This window comes from Nomascus leucogenys, chromosome 11 (genome assembly GCF_006542625.1).
Source record: "Nomascus leucogenys isolate Asia chromosome 11, Asia_NLE_v1, whole genome shotgun sequence".
Taxonomy (NCBI): Eukaryota; Metazoa; Chordata; class Mammalia; order Primates; family Hylobatidae; genus Nomascus; species Nomascus leucogenys.
The window spans coordinates 55148664-55168128 of record NC_044391.1 but is presented as its reverse complement, the minus strand read 5'-3'; the positions used below and the strand labels follow the sequence as shown (position 1 = coordinate 55168128).

The 19465-nt window shown below is 51.5% G+C and overlaps 1 protein-coding gene across 6 annotated transcripts; it reads left to right on the top strand.

The window, feature by feature from the left end:
• The first annotated feature begins 599 nt into the window (after nucleotides 1-599).
• On the top strand, nucleotides 600-18660 carry ESYT1 (extended synaptotagmin 1). Of its 6 annotated transcripts, none has more exons than XM_030822459.1 (31): nucleotides 651-1159; nucleotides 3040-3081; nucleotides 3249-3383; nucleotides 3498-3571; nucleotides 3702-3774; nucleotides 3935-4024; nucleotides 4185-4240; nucleotides 4645-4768; nucleotides 4857-5033; nucleotides 5155-5237; nucleotides 6190-6238; nucleotides 6361-6447; nucleotides 6554-6646; nucleotides 6883-6954; nucleotides 7115-7201; nucleotides 9811-9960; nucleotides 10283-10438; nucleotides 10564-10740; nucleotides 10905-10987; nucleotides 11404-11452; nucleotides 11561-11650; nucleotides 11782-11877; nucleotides 12442-12513; nucleotides 12601-12687; nucleotides 16275-16415; nucleotides 16559-16713; nucleotides 16816-16914; nucleotides 16998-17129; nucleotides 17209-17314; nucleotides 17564-17613; nucleotides 17807-18660. In XM_030822459.1, exons 1-31 carry the CDS (start codon nucleotides 770-772, stop codon nucleotides 17844-17846), a joined length of 3315 nt encoding a protein of 1104 aa, XP_030678319.1. In that variant the 5' UTR covers nucleotides 651-769; the 3' UTR covers nucleotides 17847-18660. The 6 variants fall into 6 exon arrangements, 2 of the variants coding, with proteins under 2 accessions (XP_030678319.1, XP_030678318.1); XM_030822458.1 differs by having other exon boundaries at nucleotides 6853-6954; XR_004032289.1 differs by having other exon boundaries at nucleotides 600-1159; nucleotides 17209-17613.
• The last annotated feature ends 805 nt before the right edge of the window (nucleotides 18661-19465 follow it).

Genomic DNA, 19465 nt, shown 5'->3' with positions numbered 1-19465 from the left:
CTCAACTCTGTAATTCTCTGACTCTCCAGTTTTCTCCAGGGTCAGTCGTTACACCACACAAACAAGGTAGGGGATTGGAGACGGGACAGACAGGGTTAGTCTTCAAACACTTTCATTCCAAATACGATTGTATCCTTTCCTTTTGTAAGGGCAGGCAGGAAAAAGTTGAACGATAAGGAATGTGCTTAGAGTATGAAAACTAGAGAAAGTCGGTAAAAGAACATATATATGTCCCAGACCAAATCCTGCCAAACCGTCCGAATGAGTAGAGGGAAATCCTGAAGCTCCACAGCCCCTCAACTTCGCAACTTGGGCTTTCTCCAAAACCAAGAAATTGGCGGTGCGGCTCCGCATGACGTCATACCACAGGCACTCCAATCCCACGTGGGGGAGCTCTTGGTCCCGCCTCTCCTGAAATGGTGCACCACGCCTCCTCCTCTTTATTACCAATCGAATGCCGCCCCTGAGCCCGTTTCTTCCTTTTCCCGCCATCTCAGACCTCCCATCTTGGCCTTCGGGCCCAATCAGGGAGGCCCTATCTATCCGAAACCCGGTCCATTCCCCGCGGAAGAGGGGAGGAGTTTCAACCTTGTAACTCCACCTTGGTCTGTGCAGCGCGGACCAACCCAAATCGCCAGGAAGGAGGGGCGTGGCTTGAAGTCCCCTCCTCCATCCCCGGGATCACGTTTTGCCGGGGGGGAGCTGATCGCAAGACTAGGCAACCTCCAGCCAGTCCCTGGGTCGGGCGGATCCTCCCAGAGGTGGCACAATGGAGCGATCTCCAGGAGAGGGCCCCAGCCCCAGCCCCATGGACCAGCCCTCTGCTCCCTCAGACCCCACTGACCAGCCTCCCGCTGGTCACGCAAAGCCAGACCCAGGTTCTGGGGGCCAACCTGCTGGCCCTGGCGCGGCGGGTGAGGCCCTGGCAGTGCTGACTTCATTCGGGAGGCGGTTGCTGGTGCTGATACCTGTGTATTTGGCCGGGGCAGTGGGACTCAGCGTGGGTTTCGTGCTCTTCGGCCTCGCCCTCTACCTGGGCTGGCGCCGGGTCCGCGACGAGAAAGAACGGAGCCTTCGAGCAGCGAGGCAGCTACTGGACGACGAGGAGCAGCTCACGGCGAAAACTCTTTATATGAGTCATCGAGAGCTACCTGCCTGGGTGAGCGACCACCCTCGGTCCTCTGTGCAGCATAGCCCCCTTCCACCCCTTCCATCTGGGGCTTTTCCTCCTTACGCCTAGAGTCAGCTCCCTGCCTTGGGACAGTGGGCCCCAGACTTTCCCCTCTCTCCCCGCTAGCCGCCTGCCTGCTGGACGTGCCACTCTTGGGACCGACTGCTCACTCTCCCCACCCACCCTTTCGCATGCCCAGACTGGATCCTTCCACAGAATCAGGACTTCTTCCTTTACTTGGGCAACAGCAGTAATAACATCTGGGGACCCCGTCTCAGCCGAAGCTCTCCCTCCTAGCCAAGCCATCTTGAACGTCCCTCTTGCCTTTGGTGCCACTCGCGCCTTTGCTGCTCCTGGAAATCCTGGTCCCGTTACCTCTCAAAGGTTTCCCTAGTCTTTCCCATCCTCCTCGAGACTTTTTACCTACTTAAAGCCATACGGTTCTCTCTTTTCTCGCTTTTATCCCCGGATACCCGCTAGGACCCAGCCCCGGCCCCTGGACAACCCCCGGGCAGCCACCTTCAAGCCTCCAGCCGCCAGACTGCAGCGCGGCAGAGGCTGCTGCTGGACGGAGGGCGGGCTACGGGAGGAGGTGGTGCGACTGCTGCAGTGCCCGCGGCCCACACTCCCCCCCACCCCTCGGCCGGCCACACCCTTTTCCGGACTGTGGGCTGCGCTTGTTCCGTTGGGCCAGAGACCCTTATTTCTGCGGCGGCCACGTCTCCTGTGCTGAGGCGGATGCCTTCTCTCTAGTCTTGCAGAGGCGAAGCCCGTTACCCGGCCCCTCCCAGCAGAGGTGCCAGTCTAGGGGGAGAATGGCAGCAGAGAGGAATCAAAATTGACACTAGGCAGACACAGCCAAGCTTCCCAGGCCCTGGACTGGAAAGGGGAGGAGAAAGAGGGGAAAATGGCCCTAGGGGACCTGTAGCCTAGGCAGCAAGTGTTTGTCTCCTCCTCATCATCATGGAAACCAATCTTCCTACCCCCGATACAAAGCGCAGGTGTCCTTTCCCTTAAAAGGAGTCACACAGAGAAAGATAAAGGAAAACACACACACCCCAAAAAAACCCACAAAGCCAGGCATAATTAGGTCTTCTGGCCCCTCCCTGACTCAAGGAAGGACTTGCTTCCCTCCTCACCTTCCTGCTGTAGAAGCCCCGTCTGAGGGGAGTTGAGAAGGCTGGAAAAGGGGACTTTTTTTTTTTTTTTTTTTTTTTTTGAGACGGAGTCTCGCTCTGTTGCCAAGCTGGAGTGCAGTGGCACGAACTCGGCACACTGCAGCCTCTGCCTCTTCAAGCGATTCTCCTGCCTCAGCCTCCTGGGTAGCTGGGATTACAGGCATGCGCTACCACGCCCGACTAATTTTGTATTTTTAGTAGAGACAGGGTTTCACCATGCTGGTCAGGCTGGTGTCGAACTCCTGACCTCGTGATCCGCCGGCCTCGGCCTCCCAAAGTGCTGGGATTACAGATGTGAGCCACGGCGGCCAGCCTGGAACCACGACTTTTTAAATCCCAGGATTCCCTCAAACTCCAATTTGACTGGACCTCCCCCTCCAGAAAGAATGTGCCCTTCTCCTCCTCCAGCTCCTCTCTCTCTCAGCAGCTGTCATTTCACCACGTCCCTGAGCTATCCACAGGGCAACAGTGTGACCTCTACCCTGTCAGCTCCCCTTATTAGAGAGACCTCAGCCCCCAAACTCTGCGAGGAATGAACCTTTGCGGCATCCCAGCCCCTCGCCCACCCTGAGTGTGAGGAGTCTGTCACACTTACACACTCCCTCTCCTCTGCGGCACACCACCAGCATCTTAGTAGGAAACCAGAGGCGAGGGTGTGCACGTCACTGTCTCTGCCTTCCCTGCCTCCAGGTCAGCTTCCCAGACGTGGAAAAGGCTGAATGGCTCAATAAGGTGAGGATTGATTTGATTTTTAGTCTTCATGAGGGGAGAATGGGAATTTGTTTCTTCTTGCCAGACCCACCTTCAACCCTCAGTGCCCTCCGTGGGGAGGATTCTGAAGGAACTTGCCTTGAGAGGGAAGACTAGGCTCTCCTCTGACCATCTCCCTTTCCTCCCAGATTGTGGCCCAGGTCTGGCCCTTCCTGGGCCAGTATATGGAGAAGCTTCTGGCTGAAACTGTGGCTCCCGCTGTTAGGGGATCTAACCCCCATCTGCAAACATTTACATTTACACGAGTGGAACTGGGCGAAAAGGTATGTGTGGAGGAGGGAAAGTGAGGAGGTGGGCTAGAGAGGGTGAATGGCTCGGAGTAGACTGAGGTACTTCTCCGTTTCCCTCCCCTCTCTCAGGAATTTCTCTCTCCCTAGCCATTGCGCATCATTGGAGTCAAGGTTCACCCAGGTCAGAGAAAAGAACAGATCCTGCTGGACTTGAACATCAGGTAATACCACTCACCACTCTTACTGCTTCCCCTTCAATGTGTCCTGGTCAGTCCAGGCTACTTCACTCCCCCTCCCCGCAACTTCAGCCAAGGACTAACTTTCTTGGTTCTCTTCTTTATCAATCCACAGCTATGTAGGTGATGTGCAGATTGATGTGGAAGTGAAGAAATATTTTTGCAAAGCAGGAGTCAAGGGCATGCAGGTAGGCCAGATGTCAGGGGCCACATAATAGGGAATGTTTGACCTGCGTTTCATGGGATATGGGGAAGTGCAAGGTTGGAAAGACCAAGGCTGAGAATGTCTGGGAGGACAGAAGTGGGACTTTTCTGGGGAAAAGCTTTGATTTTCTCTTCTTGCCTCAGCTACATGGCGTTTTGCGGGTGATTCTGGAGCCACTCATTGGGGACCTTCCCATCGTGGGGGCTGTGTCAATGTTCTTCATCCGACGCCCGGTAAGGGAAAACAAGGAAGGGGTATGGGGAAGCAGGAGAAACAGAAGACTGGGAGGATGAGGGCAGCCAGTGATGGGGAATGAGAGGGGTTCTGGCAACTGTTGGATGGGTATGACCACACCCCATGGGATCTGTCCTGACCCCTGCTCTTTCCCTCCAGACCCTAGACATCAACTGGACAGGGATGACCAACCTGCTGGATATCCCAGGACTTAGGTATCAAGGACTTACTGAGCACCTGCTGAGTGTTCCAGCGCTGGGTTGGGGGTTTAAGGGACATAGAGCAGTCAAAGATGCTGCTTGTGTCCTCTAGGAGCCCCAAGTTCAGTTGGGGAGTGAAGACAAATACCCCTGGAAAGTTTGATACTGTGAATTTTCTTCGGGTTGGGGGAGCAGGTGGGGACTGAAGAGGGCTGAAGACTGCAAAAGGCAATGGGGATGGCAGTGAAGAAGGGAGAGAGCAGTAGGTGGGGGATTAGGGTAGAAGAGTAGCACAAAGGATTTTCACAAAAGGACTTTCTTACAGCTTTAGGTCTCTCTTGGGTGTGGGAAACATAGTTGGGGTTAGGAGAAAATTGGAAGTTGAGGCCATACCCAGTCTTTTCTACTCCCCCATTCAGCTCACTCTCTGACACCATGATCATGGACTCCATTGCTGCCTTCCTCGTGTTGCCCAACCGATTACTGGTGCCCCTTGTGCCTGACCTTCAAGATGTGGCTCAGTTGCGTTCCCCTTTGCCCAGGGTATGGCCTTTCCCCAACTAGACAGATCCCTCTCTCAGGAACCCCTTGCTGGGTCCTTAGTTTCTCACCATCTGATTCCTTCCTCCAGGGCATTATTCGAATTCACCTGCTGGCTGCTCGAGGGCTGAGTTCCAAGGACAAATATGTGAAGGGCCTGATTGAGGGCAAGTCAGACCCATATGCACTTGTGCGTTTGGGTACCCAGACATTCTGCAGTCGTGTCATTGATGAAGAACTCAACCCACAGTGGGGAGAGACTTATGAGGTGGGAAAGTTGAGCAGCTCTGTGAAATGGGGAAGCCCCAGGAGGTTGTGAGAGAAGATGCTGATTGGATGATCCTCACAGCTGCAGCCCCACGAGACACTCAGCCTTCTGTGTTCCCCAGGTGATGGTACACGAGGTCCCAGGGCAGGAGATTGAAGTGGAGGTGTTCGACAAGGATCCAGATAAAGATGACTTTCTGGGCAGGTGAGATTCTGCCTGTTAGGATTCTAAAGCCCATGCTGGCTGGGCACGGTGGCCCACGCCTGTAATCCCAGCACTTTGGGAGGCCGAGGCGGGTGGATCACGAGGTCAGGAGATTGAGACCATCCTGGCTAACATGGTGAAACCCCGTCTCTACTAAAAATACAAAAATTAGCCGGGCGTGGTGGCGGGCGCCTGTACTCCCAGCTACTTGGGAGGCTAAGGCAGGAGAATGGTGGGTGAACCTGGGAGGAGGAGCTTGCAGTGAGCCGAGATCACGCCGCGGCACTCCAGCCTGGGCGACAGAGCGAGACTCCATCTCTAAAGAAAAAAAATAAAAATAAGGGTCGGGCGCGGTGGCTCACACCTGTAATCCGAGCACTCTGGGAGGCCGAGGCAGGTGGATCACAGGGTCAGGAGATCGAGACCATCCTGGCTAACACGGTGAAACCCTGTCTCTACTAAAAAATACAAAAAATTAGCCGTGCGTGATGGTGGGCGCCTGCAGTCCCAGCTACTCGGGAGGCTGAGGCAGGAGAATGGTGTGAACTCGGGAGGCGGAGCTTGCAGTGAGCCAAGATCGTGCCACTGCACTCCAGCCTGGGTGACAAAGCGAGACTCCGTCTCAAAAAAATAAATAAATAAATAAAATAAAAATAATAAAAAAAAAAAAGCCCATGCTACCGAGGTTCTGGAGGTAATTATACTCACTTTCTGGGCCTGGGAATCATGTATCATTTTCCTTCCTAACCTCCCCATCCCTCCTAACCTCCCCATCCCCAGCCCCTACCATGCACATACTCACGCATGCAGGTGAATATCTTCTGAGAGGAAGAAGGGAGTCTGAGATCTGCCAGTCATTTCTGGATGCGTGAGTGGAGGGCCACTGACATGCTGCTAATTACAACACTCCCCTTTTCTTCCTTTCACTACCCTCTCCCCTCCCCACCCCCAGAATGAAGCTGGATGTAGGGAAGGTGTTACAGGCTGGCATTCTGGATGATGTAAGTTGGGAGAAGAGGAAGGTGTGGGCTGATCTCACCCTTTGGGTAGACGGTAGTTGCTACATTGGTAGGGAAGTAGTTGAGCAGGTATCTGATCTCTACTACATCTCAATTTCTTCTAGTGGTTCCCTCTACAAGGTGGGCAAGGCCAAGTTCACTTGAGGCTAGAATGGCTGTCACTTCTGTCAGATGCAGAGAAACTGGAGCAGGTAAGCCACATGGGAAATAGGAAGCTGGCAGGGGAGAAATAGGTAGCTGGAAGTGTAGGGGACTTGGAACGGGGACCAAGATCTGACTACTACCACCCCTCCCCAGGTTCTACAGTGGAATCGGGGAGTCTCCTCTCGACCAGAGCCCCCGTCAGCTGCCATCTTAGTTATCTACCTGGATCGGGCCCAGGATCTTCCTGTGAGTTTGGCTGGGTGAACAGGAGCCCTGGATGTAGCATTCCCCAACCCTGCCTTGCTGAGGATGCAAGTGTCCCTGCCTGCTTTGCTCCAGAAGTATCAGCATGTAACACAAGGGTCCCAGGGAGGGGATCAGATCCATCTCAGGGAAAGGATTCTGATGCGATCCCACCTTCCTTCACCAAAACCAAAACCAAATCCCCCAAGATGGTGACCTCTGAATTGTACCCACCACAGCTGAAGAAGGGGAACAAGGAACCCAACCCTATGGTACAACTGTCAATTCAGGATGTGACTCAGGAGAGCAAGGTGAGGGCCAGGACATCATTGTGGGGGGCCAGGTAGGACTGGGAGAGGCCTACTCTTGGGATGGTTTCCCCTTTAGAATGCCTGTTACGTGCCGGGGTTTTCTGCAGAAACAGGAGTGGTGCTGTGGTATACACCCTTAATCTCTCCTCTACATCTCCAGGCTGTCTACAGTACCAACTGCCCAGTGTGGGAGGAAGCGTTCCGGTTCTTCCTACAAGACCCTCAAAGCCAGGAGCTCGATGTGCAAGTGAGATAATCACCTCTTCATCCCCTCCTGAATACCCTATCGTGTCTTCCCAGATCTGTACCATTTCTTCTCTCCTTCTTTTCCCTTGATTCCGATTTTTAATCCATCCAGGTAGACTCCCCACCTCCCTGAATATCTCTCCACTGTTCCCCAATTGTCGCTCCAGAATAATTTTTTTTTTTTTTTTGAAATGGAGTCTTGCTCTGTTGCCCAGGCTGGAGTGCAATGGTGCGATCTCGGCTCACCACAACCTCCACCTCAAGCAATCCTCCTGCCTCAGCCTCCCGAGTAGCTGGGATTACAGGCACATGCCACCATGCCCGGCTAATTTTTGTATTTTTAGTAGAGACGGGGTTTCACCATGCTGGCCAGGCTGGTCTCGAACTCCTGACCTCAGGTGATCCGCCTGCCTCAGCCTCCCAAAGTGCTGGGATTATAGGCATGAGCCACTGCACCTGGCCTTAGTTCATATGTACTTGTTCTTGAATGATTTTATATATGTGTCTTGTCTATGAAACTGGCCAGTAAGCACTGTGAAGGCAGATACTATGTTTCATGCTTTTTCTATGACCTTTAAAATGCTGAATGTTAACAATTTTATTGAGGCATAATTTACATACCATAAAATCACTCATTTTAGGTATACGATTCCCAATTATAAAAAATTATTCTGGCCGGGCGCGGTGGCTCACGCTTGTAATCCCAGTGCTTTGGGAGGCCGAGGCGGGCGGATCACAAGGTCAGGAGATCGAGACCACAGTGAAACCCCGTCTCTACTAAAAATACAAAAAATTAGCCGGGCGTGGTGGCGGGCGCCTGTAGTCCCAGCTACTCGGAGAGGCTGAGGCAGGAGAATGGCGTGAACCCGGGAGGCGGAGCTTGCAGTGAGCCGAGATTGTGCCATTGCACTCCAGCCTGGGCGATAGAGCGAGACTCCGTCTCAAAAAAAAAAAAAAAAAAAAATTATTCTGAGGCTGGGCGTGGTACCTAAAATGAGTGATTTTATGGTATGTAAATTATGCCTCAATAAAATTGCTAACATTCAGCATTTTTTTTTTTTTTTGAGACAGAGTTTCGCTTTTGTTGCCCAGGCTGGAGTACAATGGTGTGATCTCAGCTCACCGCAACCTCCACCTCCCGGGTTCGAGTGATTCTCCTGCCTCAGCCTCCTGAGTAGCTGGGATTACAGGGATGTGCCACCACGCCTGGCTAATTTTTTTTGTATTTTTAGTAGAGACGGGGTTTCTCCATGTTGGTCAGGCTGGTCTCAAACTCCCGATCTCAAGTGATCCGCCCGTCTCAGCCTCCCAAAGTGCTTGGATTACAGGCGTGAGCCACCGTGCCCGGCCCAACATTCAGCATTTTAAAGGTCATAGAAAAAGCACAAAACATAGTATCTGCCTTCACAATGCTTACTGGCCAGTTTCAGTTTCATAGACAAGACACACATATATAAAATCATTCAAGAACAAGTACATATGAACTAAGGCCAGGCATGGTGGCTCAAGCCTGTAATCCCAGCACTTTGGGAGGCCAAGGCAGGTGGATCACCTGAGGTCAAGAGTTTGAGAACAGCCTGGTCAGCATGGTGAAACCCCATCTCTACTAAAAATACAAAAATTAGCCGGGTGTGGTGGTGCGCGACTGTAATCCCAGCTACTTGGGAGGCTGAGGTAGAATTGCTTGAGCCCGGGAGGCAGAGGTTGCAGTGAGCCAAGATAGCGCCACTGCACTCCAGCCTGGGTGACAGAGTGAGACTCCGTCTCAAAAAAATAAATAAATAAAAAATTAGCTGGGTGTGGTGGCATGTGCCAGTAATCCCAGCTACTTGGGAGGCTGAGGCAGGAGAATCATTTGAACCCAGGAGGTAGAAGTTGTAGTGAGCTGATTTCACGCCACTGCACTCCAGCCTGGGCGACAGAACAAGACTCTGTCTCAAAAAAAAAAAAAAAGAACAGAAGAACAACAATTACATATGATTTGTGGGAGTAAAATATCCATAGTATAGGACTAAGGAGGGTCAGAGAAAGGGACAGGCTGGAGTAACTAGGGAGATTTTGTGAAGCAAGAAGTAGGATTTTAATTGAGTCTTGAAGGATGAGTAGGATTTAAATAGGCCGAGGGAAGAGAATGAGGACTTTCCAAATAGTGGGAACAGAATGAACAAAGGTGGAAGGGGCCATAGATTGGGCAGAGGACTATAAAAGATGGCTCTGGCCGAGGCGGGCGGATTGCCTGAGCTCAGGAGTTTGAGACCAGCCTGGGCAACACTGTGAAACCCCGTCTCTACTAAAAAATACAAAAACTTAGCCGGGTGTGACAGCATGCGCCTGTAGTCCCAGCTATTTGGGAGGCTGAGGTAGGAGAATGGGTTGAATCCAGGAGGTTGAAGTTGCAGTGAGCCAAGATGGCGCCATTGCACTCTAGCATGGGTGACAGAGTGAGACTCTGTCTCAAAAAAAAAAAAAAAAAAAAAGATGGCCCTGAGTGGAGCAGGAGGTTTGTGATTGGTACAGAGAGGAATGAATCTGGAGCCATGTTATCATTTTCACAGTATGTCTCCCTTTCCCCTAATCCCTTCACTACAGTCCTTCCTCCTGTGCATGTAGGTGAAGGATGATTCCAGGGCCCTGACTTTAGGAGCACTGACACTGCCTCTGGCCCGCCTACTGACTGCCCCAGAACTCATCCTGGACCAGTGGTTCCAGCTCAGCAGCTCTGGCCCAAACTCCAGACTCTACATGAAACTAGTCATGAGGGTATGGAAATAGAGGAGGTACTGAGGTGTGGGGGAAAGGCCTGTTGATTCTTTGGTATTAAGAGTAAGGTAAGGGAGCCCCCTAAGATTAAATGAGCTAATACATGTAGAAGTGCCAAGCAGGCACAAAAACATATTGATCTGACTAGTGGAAGGAATGGCTTATGAGTTGAGGGGGTGTGGAGGGAACCATGTAGAGATGAGCCCAGCCAGGGCAGCACCTAGTTCCCCTGTCACAGCCCCTCCTCTACCCCACCCCACATGCCTTGCCTGCTGGTGGCGAGCTGCACTTCTTTGATTCAGCATCATACTACCCTTTCTAGATCCTGTACTTGGATTCATCAGAAATATGCTTCTCCACTATGCCTGGTTATCCTGGTGCTTGGGACGTGGACAGTGAGAATCCCCAGAGAGGCAGCAGTGTGGATGCCCCACCTCGACCCTGTCACACGACTCCTGATAGCCAGTTTGGGACTGAGGTGAGTCTATTATCTGGAAAGGACTAGGGTCTGTTTGCCCCGCTAAGTGTGCAAAGCCTGTTTCAGGGCAGATTCTGACAGGTCTCTCTCCCTTTGCCATCTGGCACCCCCCGTCCCTTTTGCAGCATGTGCTTCGGATCCATGTATTAGAGGCCCAGGACCTGATTGCCAAAGACCGTTTCTTGGGGGGATTGGTGAAGGGCAAGTCAGACCCCTATGTCAAACTAAAGCTGGCAGGACGAAGCTTTCGGAGCCATGTTGTTCGGGAAGATCTCAATCCCCGCTGGAATGAGGTTTTTGAGGTCAGAATTGAGTGGCTGTGACTCCTGGTTCTGCCCCATTTTTCCCCCATCCCAAAAGTGGTCCAGAAACCTCTGAGGTTCAGTTGACTGGGGGAACTTTTCCTCTTCATTTGCAGAGGAAAAGGAGAGAATCTTTTTTCATCTGCACTATTTTCTCCCACTAGGTGATTGTCACATCAGTTCCAGGCCAAGAGCTAGAAGTTGAAGTCTTTGACAAGGACTTGGACAAGGATGATTTTCTGGGCAGGTGAGAGCGTAGAAGTCTAGGTGAAAAACAGGCTAGGGGGCCGGGCGCGGTGGCTCACGCTTGTAATCCCAGCACTTTGGGAGGCCGAGTCGGGCGGATCACGAGGTCAGGAGATCGAGACCACGGTGAAACCCCGTCTCTACTAAAAATACAAAAAAATTAGCCGGGCGTGGTGGTGGGCGCCTGTAGTCCCAGCTACTCGGAGAGGCTGAGGCAGGAGAATGGCGTGAACCCGGGAGGCGGAGCTTGCAGTGAGCCGAGATTGCGCCACTGCACTCCAGCCTGGGCAACAGAGCGAGACTCCGTCTCAAAAGAAAAAAAGAAAAAGAAAAACAGGCTGGGGCTCTTTAGGCCATGGAGTCTGGCCTCCTTGGTTCTCACCATCTAGCTTTTGTCTTAATCTTTCTCTTCAACAGGTATAAAGTCAGTCTCACCACAGTCTTAAACAGTGGCTTCCTTGATGAGGTGAGCATGGAATTAGAGTCAACGACCCCTCCTGATCCTGCCTAAGCTTCATTCTCATAGTTCTCCTGTCTGCATATCCCCAAGTCTTCACTCTGCCTACTTCCATAGTGGCTGACCCTGGAGGATGTCCCATCTGGCCGCCTGCACTTGCGCCTGGAGCGTCTCACCCCCCGTCCCACTGCTGCTGAGTTAGAGGAGGTAGGGCAGGAGACTGGAGGAAGGAAGGGACCCAAGGTGGGGCAGGATGAGCTCTTCTCTTAGCGTTCAAGGCACATGCCAGAACCCAAGGTGTCAGTTACCACTCCCCAGCCCCGTGTGCCCCTCTACAGGTGCTGCAGGTGAATAGTTTGATCCAGACTCAGAAGAGTGCAGAGCTGGCCGTGGCCCTGCTATCCATCTATATGGAGAGGGCAGAGGACCTGCCGGTGAGATCCCGCTCCCTCCTGTGCCCCATAACTTCCTGGCCCTTCTTTTTTTTTTTTGAGATGGAGTCTCGCTTTTTCACCCAGGCTGGAGTGCAGTGGCTCAATCTCGGCTCACTGCAAGCTCCGCCTCCCAGGTTCACACCATTTTCCTGCCTCAGCCTCTCCGAGTAGCTGGGACTACAGGCGCCCGCCACCACGCCTGGCTAATTTTTTGTATTTTTAGTAGAGACGGGTTTCACCATGGTCTCGATCTCCTGACCTCGTGATCTGCCGCCTCGGGCTCCCAAAGTGCTGGGATTACAAGCATGAGCCACCGCGCCCGGCCTTTCCTGGCCCTTGCACCTCCCTCCGGTTTGGATGGTCCTGGAGTATTTAGAATAGGAAAAATGGCCCCTCTCTTTCTGAGGGTGGTGCAGGGGTGGGAAAAATTGTCTGTTCAAGGCCACAGGGGTAGTGGCTGCCAAGTAATAATGGAGACATGGCTGCTGGCTGTGGATATAATTTGTGAGGGGGATCTGCCTAACTAGATCCAGATTTAAGACTAACACAGTATTGTCTTTCTAGCTGCAAAAAGGCACCAAGCAACCCAGCCCTTATGCTACTCTCACTGTGGGAGATACTTCTCATAAAACCAAGGTATGAAGAAATGCTGCAGGGTAAAAATGGGAGGGACAAGAGAAATAAGAGTATCAGCCACTGATCATAAGCCCTCATCTCCACCAGACTATTTCGCAAACTTCAGCCCCTGTCTGGGATGAGAGTGCCTCCTTTCTCGTCAGGAAACCACACACTGAGAGCCTAGAGTTGCAGGTATTGTAAATTCATTCTTCAAATATTTAGCAGATTTTTGCCATGGCCAGATAGGAAACCAGGCACAGAGCATTCAGAGTTGAGATAAAAGATTGACTTTTTTTTTTTTTTTTTTTTTTTTTTTTGAGACAGAGTCTTGCTCTGTCACCCAGGCTGGAGTGCAGTGGCACTGTCTTGGCTCACTGCAAGTTCCGCCTCCTGGGTTCACACCATTCTCCTGCCTCAGCCTCCCAAGCAGCTGGGACTACAGGCGCCCGCCACCACGCCCGGCTAATTTTTGTATTTTTTTTAGTAGAGATGGAGTTTCACCATGTTAGCCAGGCTGGTCTCGAACTCCTGACCTCAGGTGATCCGCCCACCTCGGCCTCCCAAAGTGCAGGAAATACAGGTGTGAGCCACTGCACCCAGCCAAAAGATTGACTTCTTATCTTTATGGAGCTCACACTCTGTTTTGGGAGAAAAATAACCAGATGAAACTTCCAGAATGATAACTGAGGTAAAAGGCACTGTGGGGAAGAAAGGAAGGGTTCAGGCTGGGGAAAGGCTGGAGATAGGCATCCTTAGATGACCCCTGAGCTTGAGGGTAGATTTTTTTTTTTTTTTTTTTTGAGACTAGAGTCTCGCTCTTATTGCCCAGGCTAGAGTGCAGTGGCACAATCTCAGCTCACTGCAACCTCAGCCCTCCAGGTTCGAGTGATTCTCCTGCCTCAGCCTCCCGCATACCTGGGATTACATGTGGGTGCCACCACGCCCAGCCAATTTTTAGTAGAGACGGGGTTTTGCCATGTTGGCCAGGCTGGTCTTGAACTCCTGACCTCAGGTTATCCATCCACCTCAGCCTCCCAAAGTGCTGGGATTACAGGTGTGAGCCACCGCACCCGGCCTTTTTTTTTTTTTTTTTTTTTTAGACAGGGTCTTACTCTGTCACACAGGCTGGAGTGCAGTGGTGCAATCAGGGCTCACTACAGCCTCAACTTGTGGGCTCTAGCAATCCTCCTACCTCAGCTGGGGTAACAGGTGCACAGTACCACACCTAGCTAATTTTTGTATTTTTTTGTGGAGATGGGGTTTTGCCATGTCATCCAGGCTGGTCTTGAACTCCTGGACTCAAGCATTCTGCCCGCCTCGGCATCCCAAACTGCTGGGATTACAAGCTTGAGAACCACGCCCCAGCCTAAGGGTAGATTTACCAGTTCTTTCGGACCAAGAAAAGAAGAGCAGGAAAACTCTAGGCTGAGAAAAAAAATGGAGGAGAGAGAAGGCATATTTATTATAGATCAGAGAGGCAGGCAGAGCAAGATCATAGGGGCTGTTGAATAGTATGCTAGAAATACGGATTTTATCCTAAGGCTTAGGGAAGCCTTTGTTTATTTTATTTATTATTTTTTTGAAACAGAGTCTTGCTCTGTTGCCCAGGCTGGAGTACAGTGATAAGATCTCAGCTCACTGCAACCTCCCTCCTGGGTTCAGTTGATTCTCCCACCTCAGCCTCCCGAGTAGATGGGATTATAGGTGCCCACCACCACGACCAGCTAATTTTTAAGAGAGACGGGGTTTCACCATGTTGGTCAGGCTGGTCTCTAAGTCCTGACCTCAAGTGATCCTCGGCCTCCCAAAGTGCTGGAATTACAGGCGTGAGCCACCGCGCCCAGCCAGGGAAGCCTTTAATGAGAGGTCACATATCCAGATTTGCATTTTGGGAAGATTTGCATAGGGATAAGAGGGTAAAGAATGGACTGGAGAGGGACAACACTGGGGGCAGGGAGATCAGTGAGGAGACTGTTAGAGCAGTCAAAGCAAGAAACGACGAAAGCCTGGGCCGGGCGCGGTGGCTCACGCTTGTAATCCCAGCACTTTGGGAGGCCGAGGTGGGCGGATCACGCGGTCAGGAGATGGAGACCACGGTGAAACCCCGTCTCTACTAAAAATACAAAAAAATTAGCCGGGTGTGGTGGCAGGCGCCTGTAGTCCCAGCTACTCGGAGAGGCTGAGGCAGGAGAATGGCGTGAACCCGGGAGGCGGAGCTTGCAGTGAGCCGAGATTGCGCCACTGCACTCCAGCCTAGGTGACAGAGCGAGACTCCGTCTCAGAAAAAAAAAAAAAAAGAAACGACTAAAGCCTGATGGGATTTGAAGATTGCTGTGATATGGAGCAGGCTGAGGAGCAAGGAGCAGCCTAGACACTAACTCTGGGGTTTTTGGCACAGGGTGGCTAGATGGATAAGGGTGCCATTGCTGACTTAGGGAGTGCACAGAGAGGGAATTTTGGAATTTGAGATCTCTGCAGGACATCCAAGGGAAGACATGCAGAAAACAAATCTATTGCCCATGAGGTGTTCCTGCCTTGCCCTCTTATTGGAACATCATGAGCAAGCAACCACTCACAAGTGTAGTCATGGGTGAGATCTCTTAGGCAGCGTGGAGAGTGAGGAGGAGACAAAAGATGGCTATGAGCCATCTTACAGGTGTGAGCCACTGTGCCCGGCTGAAATTAATAGAATTTAATGTAACTTAATGCTAGCAGAGTAGAAAGGAGGTACAAACGAGCTCAATTCTTCATCTTATAGCAGGGAATCAATAGATACTACAAGCAAATTAGAATTCCGTGAGAACAAAGAAAACAGGAGGATTTTAAAGGTCGTTACATTTGGAATATGGCAATAGGAGTAGGATGGGCAAGAAACATTTACTTTTAGTCTGTTTTTACTGTTGTTTTCTGTACTCTGCAGGTATTACTGGTATAATTTCTGAAAGCTAGGTCGGGCGTGGTGGCTCATGCCTGTAATCCCAGCACTTTGGGAGGCCAAGGTGGGCGGATCACGAGGTCAGGAGATCAAGACTATCCTGGCTAACATGGTGAAACCCCGTCTCTATTAAGAATACAAAAAATTAGCCGGGTGTGGTGGCGGGCGCCTGTAGTCCCAGCTACTCGGGAGGCTGAGGCAGGAGAATGGCGTGAACCCGGGAGGCGGAGCTTGCAGTGAGCCGAGATTGCGCCACTGCACTCCAGCCTGGGCAAGAGAGCAAGACTCTATCTCAAAAATAATAATAATAATTTCTGAAAGTTTATGAGGTAAAGATGGTCCACTCTACTCTGGTTAAGAAAGGAAGGACAGGCCAGGCACAGTGGCTCACACCTGTAATCCTAGCAATTTGGGAGGCCAAGGTGGGTGGATCACCTGAGGTTGGGAGTTTGAGAGCAGCCTGACCAACATGGAGAAACCCCAGCTCCACTAAAAATACAAAATTGGCTGGGCGTGGTGGCAGGCACCTGTAATCCCAGCTATTCAGGAGGTTGAGGCAGGAGAATCACTTGAACCTGGGAGGCAGAGGTTGCGGTGAGACCAGATCGCACGCTATGCACTCCAGCCTGGGCAACAAGAGTGAAACTCTCTGTCTCAAAAAAAAAAAAAAAAAGGAAGGAAGGACAGAGGGAGGGACTAGCAACTGTTACCATGGCTTCCCTGCCTTTCTCAAAGGGAAATCTCACCAAACCACCTGTGAGTCCAAGCGTTTGGACCTTTAACACCAGGATTAACTCATTTGTCGATGCATTCGCCTCTTGATCGTGGTTCTGTTGCCCCACAGGTTCGGGGTGAGGGCACTGGCGTGCTGGGCTCATTATCCCTGCCCCTCTCAGAGCTCCTCGTGGCTGACCAGCTCTGCTTGGACCGCTGGTTTACACTCAGCAGTGGTCAGGGGCAGGTGCTACTGAGAGCACAGCTAGGGGTGAGTGACAGGAGATGGTGGGCAGGAGGAGGGGAGGGCCTTCACAGCTGAGGGACACCCAGGAGGGTGGGAACAGAGGGGTGTGTCCTTAGAGTGAGGGAACTGAGAGAACTCTGCCCAGCTCACAGCTTTCTTACCCCTAGATCCTGGTGTCCCAGCACTCGGGAGTGGAAGCTCATAGCCACAGCTACAGCCACAGCTCCTCATCTCTGAGTGAAGAACCAGAGCTCTCGGGGGGACCCCCTCACTTCACCTCCTCAGCCCCAGAGCTCCGGCAGCGCCTAACACATGTTGACAGGTAAAGGGCTGGGACAGGAAGGCGGGACACAGTGAGAAATAAAAAGTATTACAGGTTCACTAGGCTCTACATTTCCCCAGACCTACTGATATTTCTCCACAGTCCCCTTGAGGCTCCAGCCAGGCCTCTGGGCCAGGTGAAACTGACTGTGTGGTACTACAGTGAAGAACGAAAGCTGGTCAGCATTGTTCATGGTTGCCGGTGAGACCCCATCCCTCCTATCCTCCAGGTCGCCCCCATCCCTTCCCTCAGGTTACCGTATCACCTACATCCTCCTGTTGCAGGGCCCTTCGACAGAATGGACGCGATCCTCCTGATCCCTATGTGTCACTGTTGCTGCTGCCAGACAAGAACCGAGGCACCAAGAGGAAGACCTCACAGAAGAAGAGGACCCTGAGTCCTGAATTTAATGAACGGTCAGTCAGTGGGCATTCAGGTGGAGAGATGGCAGGCTTGGAAAGGACTCCTGGCCCCTAACACCCAGTCCTACCCCAGGTTTGAGTGGGAACTCCCCCTGGATGAGGCCCAGAGACGAAAGCTGGATGTCTCTGTCAAGTCTAATTCCTCCTTCATGTCAAGAGAGCGTGAGCTGCTGGGGAAGGTAAGGGGGCAGGATGGCAGGACAGAGGTGAGGGCTGGAAGCTGCTGGTACCAAGGTTATAGTCCCTGTGAGGAAGTAAGTACCCCATGTGATCCTTTAGAGGTGACTCTTTCACCTTTGCAATGGTTTGGGACGAGTATGTGATGAAGGAACATGGTCTTTGGAGATTTCAAAACAGCATCATCAGAATGAGATCCTGTCTCAAAAAATAAAAAAATAACATCTTTCCCCCATCATCCTCCAACACAGGTGCAGCTGGACCTAGCTGAGACAGACCTTTCCCAGGGTGTAGCCCGGTGGTGAGTGTCTGCGTGGGTGGGGGATAGTCTGGATATTTCAGTGGGAGAAATTCCAATCACAAGAAAGGAAAAAAAGATACAATCTGAGGAGAGAACCATTGATTCTATCAAGTAGAGAAGCCCTTGGATCATGTCTCATTTATAAAGATGACACAAGAGTCATCTTTCTACATGAGCCCTCTTGTTTTCACAGGTATGACCTGATGGACGACAAGGACAAGGGCAGCTCCTAGGAGCTGGCGAGTCCCAGCCTGACTCTGCTCTGTCTTCCTGCCTTCGTCTCGCGCCAACACTGCTTCAATATGATGAGCCTAAAGCTAGGGTCCAAGGGCAGAGCCTGTGCCCTTCAGCCCTTTCACCTAACAGGCCCATATTCGGGCCTTTGCCTGACCAAAGAGAAGAACCCTATGTTCCCTTTACTGCACAGCCTTTATCCTTCTGGGCCCCTGGGGTGGGGACCTGAGCTGGCTGTTTCCTGCTCTGCCTGCACATTGTTCTCCCTTCCTCCCAACTCCTCAGGGCCTTCTGTATCTGTGCCTGGCCACTGGCAGCACTAGCAGTGGTATTAGCTTATGCCAAATACAGCTTTGGAAGGATCTTTTTTTCTTTAACTAGATGGTCACCTTCTTCCCTACCACACATGGGTGGGAGGGTGGACAGGCTAACCTCTCCAGCTGTGAGCCTCTTAGACTACTGCATGTAGCAAATGTTCAGCAGCTCAGGCCCCCATGTCCAGTTCTGTCCCCACTTTCTTCAACCCTGTCCTGAAAATTCTACTGCTCTGATGGCTGGGGCCAGTCTCTTGTCACTTTGGAAACTGGGGACACTTGGATTCTACCCAAGCCTCCAAGTAGTGGCATATCAGTCTTGGAGCTCCTAGCTGGTGATACGGAGAGGGCTTTGGAGGACTTGGGACAGCAGGGCCAATTTTTTTGCCCAAGTGCCTAGGCTGCTAACTCACTGACTAGAACTTAATCTGGTACTCTTTAGTTTTGCACCAACTCTGCCAAGCCACTGTATCTTACATTAAACATCATACTCAAACCAGCTGTGGTTCTTTTCCTTAAGGATAGGGAATCAATCTACCCATCTGATGTTTATTCCTACTGTCAAAAGCCTTTATCCAATTCGTGAATCATGTCAGTTTAATTAATGGTCAAAGCCTACTAAGGTTGCAGCCACCAAGAATGTTGAGGATGGTCAAGAGACCTGTATAAAGTAGCTGCTGTTGCATTTCAGGTGAGACTCATTTCCAGTCACAGTGATGAACTCTGTTACCCACCCAACTTGCCTGCTGACCACTATAGGCTTTCCAGGGAAGGGATTCCTAAACCTGGTAAACCTGGGAGCTCTGTGCCACTGCACAGGCTCCTGGTGTCTCTGTGCCATCAGGGCATGCTCAGCTACATTCAAAAGGGCTTCAGGCCCATCTAACAGGGGCTGAGAAATACACCCATTTCGATCATCTGTACACCTTGAACTCTGCTCCTTGCAGGAACTTCCCTGGAATGCAAGCTAGAGAAGCTGTGCTCCATCTGTCCTGCCAATTGAAAGGACAGAGATGGACAGAGTGAACTATTGAAAACAGGGTCACTGGCATAGGAACTTGGGGATTTCATAACTGCCTCAGGGAGACTTTACTATCTTCTCTTGAAAAATATAAACCTTAGGATGCTGCTCACTGGGAGAAGAGGGAAGACTCAGGGGAAAGGATTCCTGCTCAGTTCCACAAGTTGTCGAAATTTGCTTAATTAGCAAAAACTGAATTTAAACTCTACACCGTCTACAAACTCGGCCTCTTGTTTTCAGTGACACTTTTGTATTCACTGCTGGTTCCTCTGCCATCTCCACT

What these genes read in the sequence shown, in the direction of transcription:
- ESYT1 (XM_030822458.1), top strand. Translation starts at nt 770, where the DNA reads ATGGAGCGATCTCCAGGAGAGGGCCCCAGCCCCAGCCCCATGGACCAG. An exon ending in CTGCTGGACTTGAACATCAG is followed by an intron (nt 3,572 to 3,701) that starts GTAATACCACTC and finishes ATCAATCCACAG; the next exon opens with CTATGTAGGTGATGTGCAGA. An exon ending in ATAGCCAGTTTGGGACTGAG is followed by an intron (nt 10,439 to 10,563) that starts GTGAGTCTATTA and finishes TCCCTTTTGCAG; the next exon opens with CATGTGCTTCGGATCCATGT.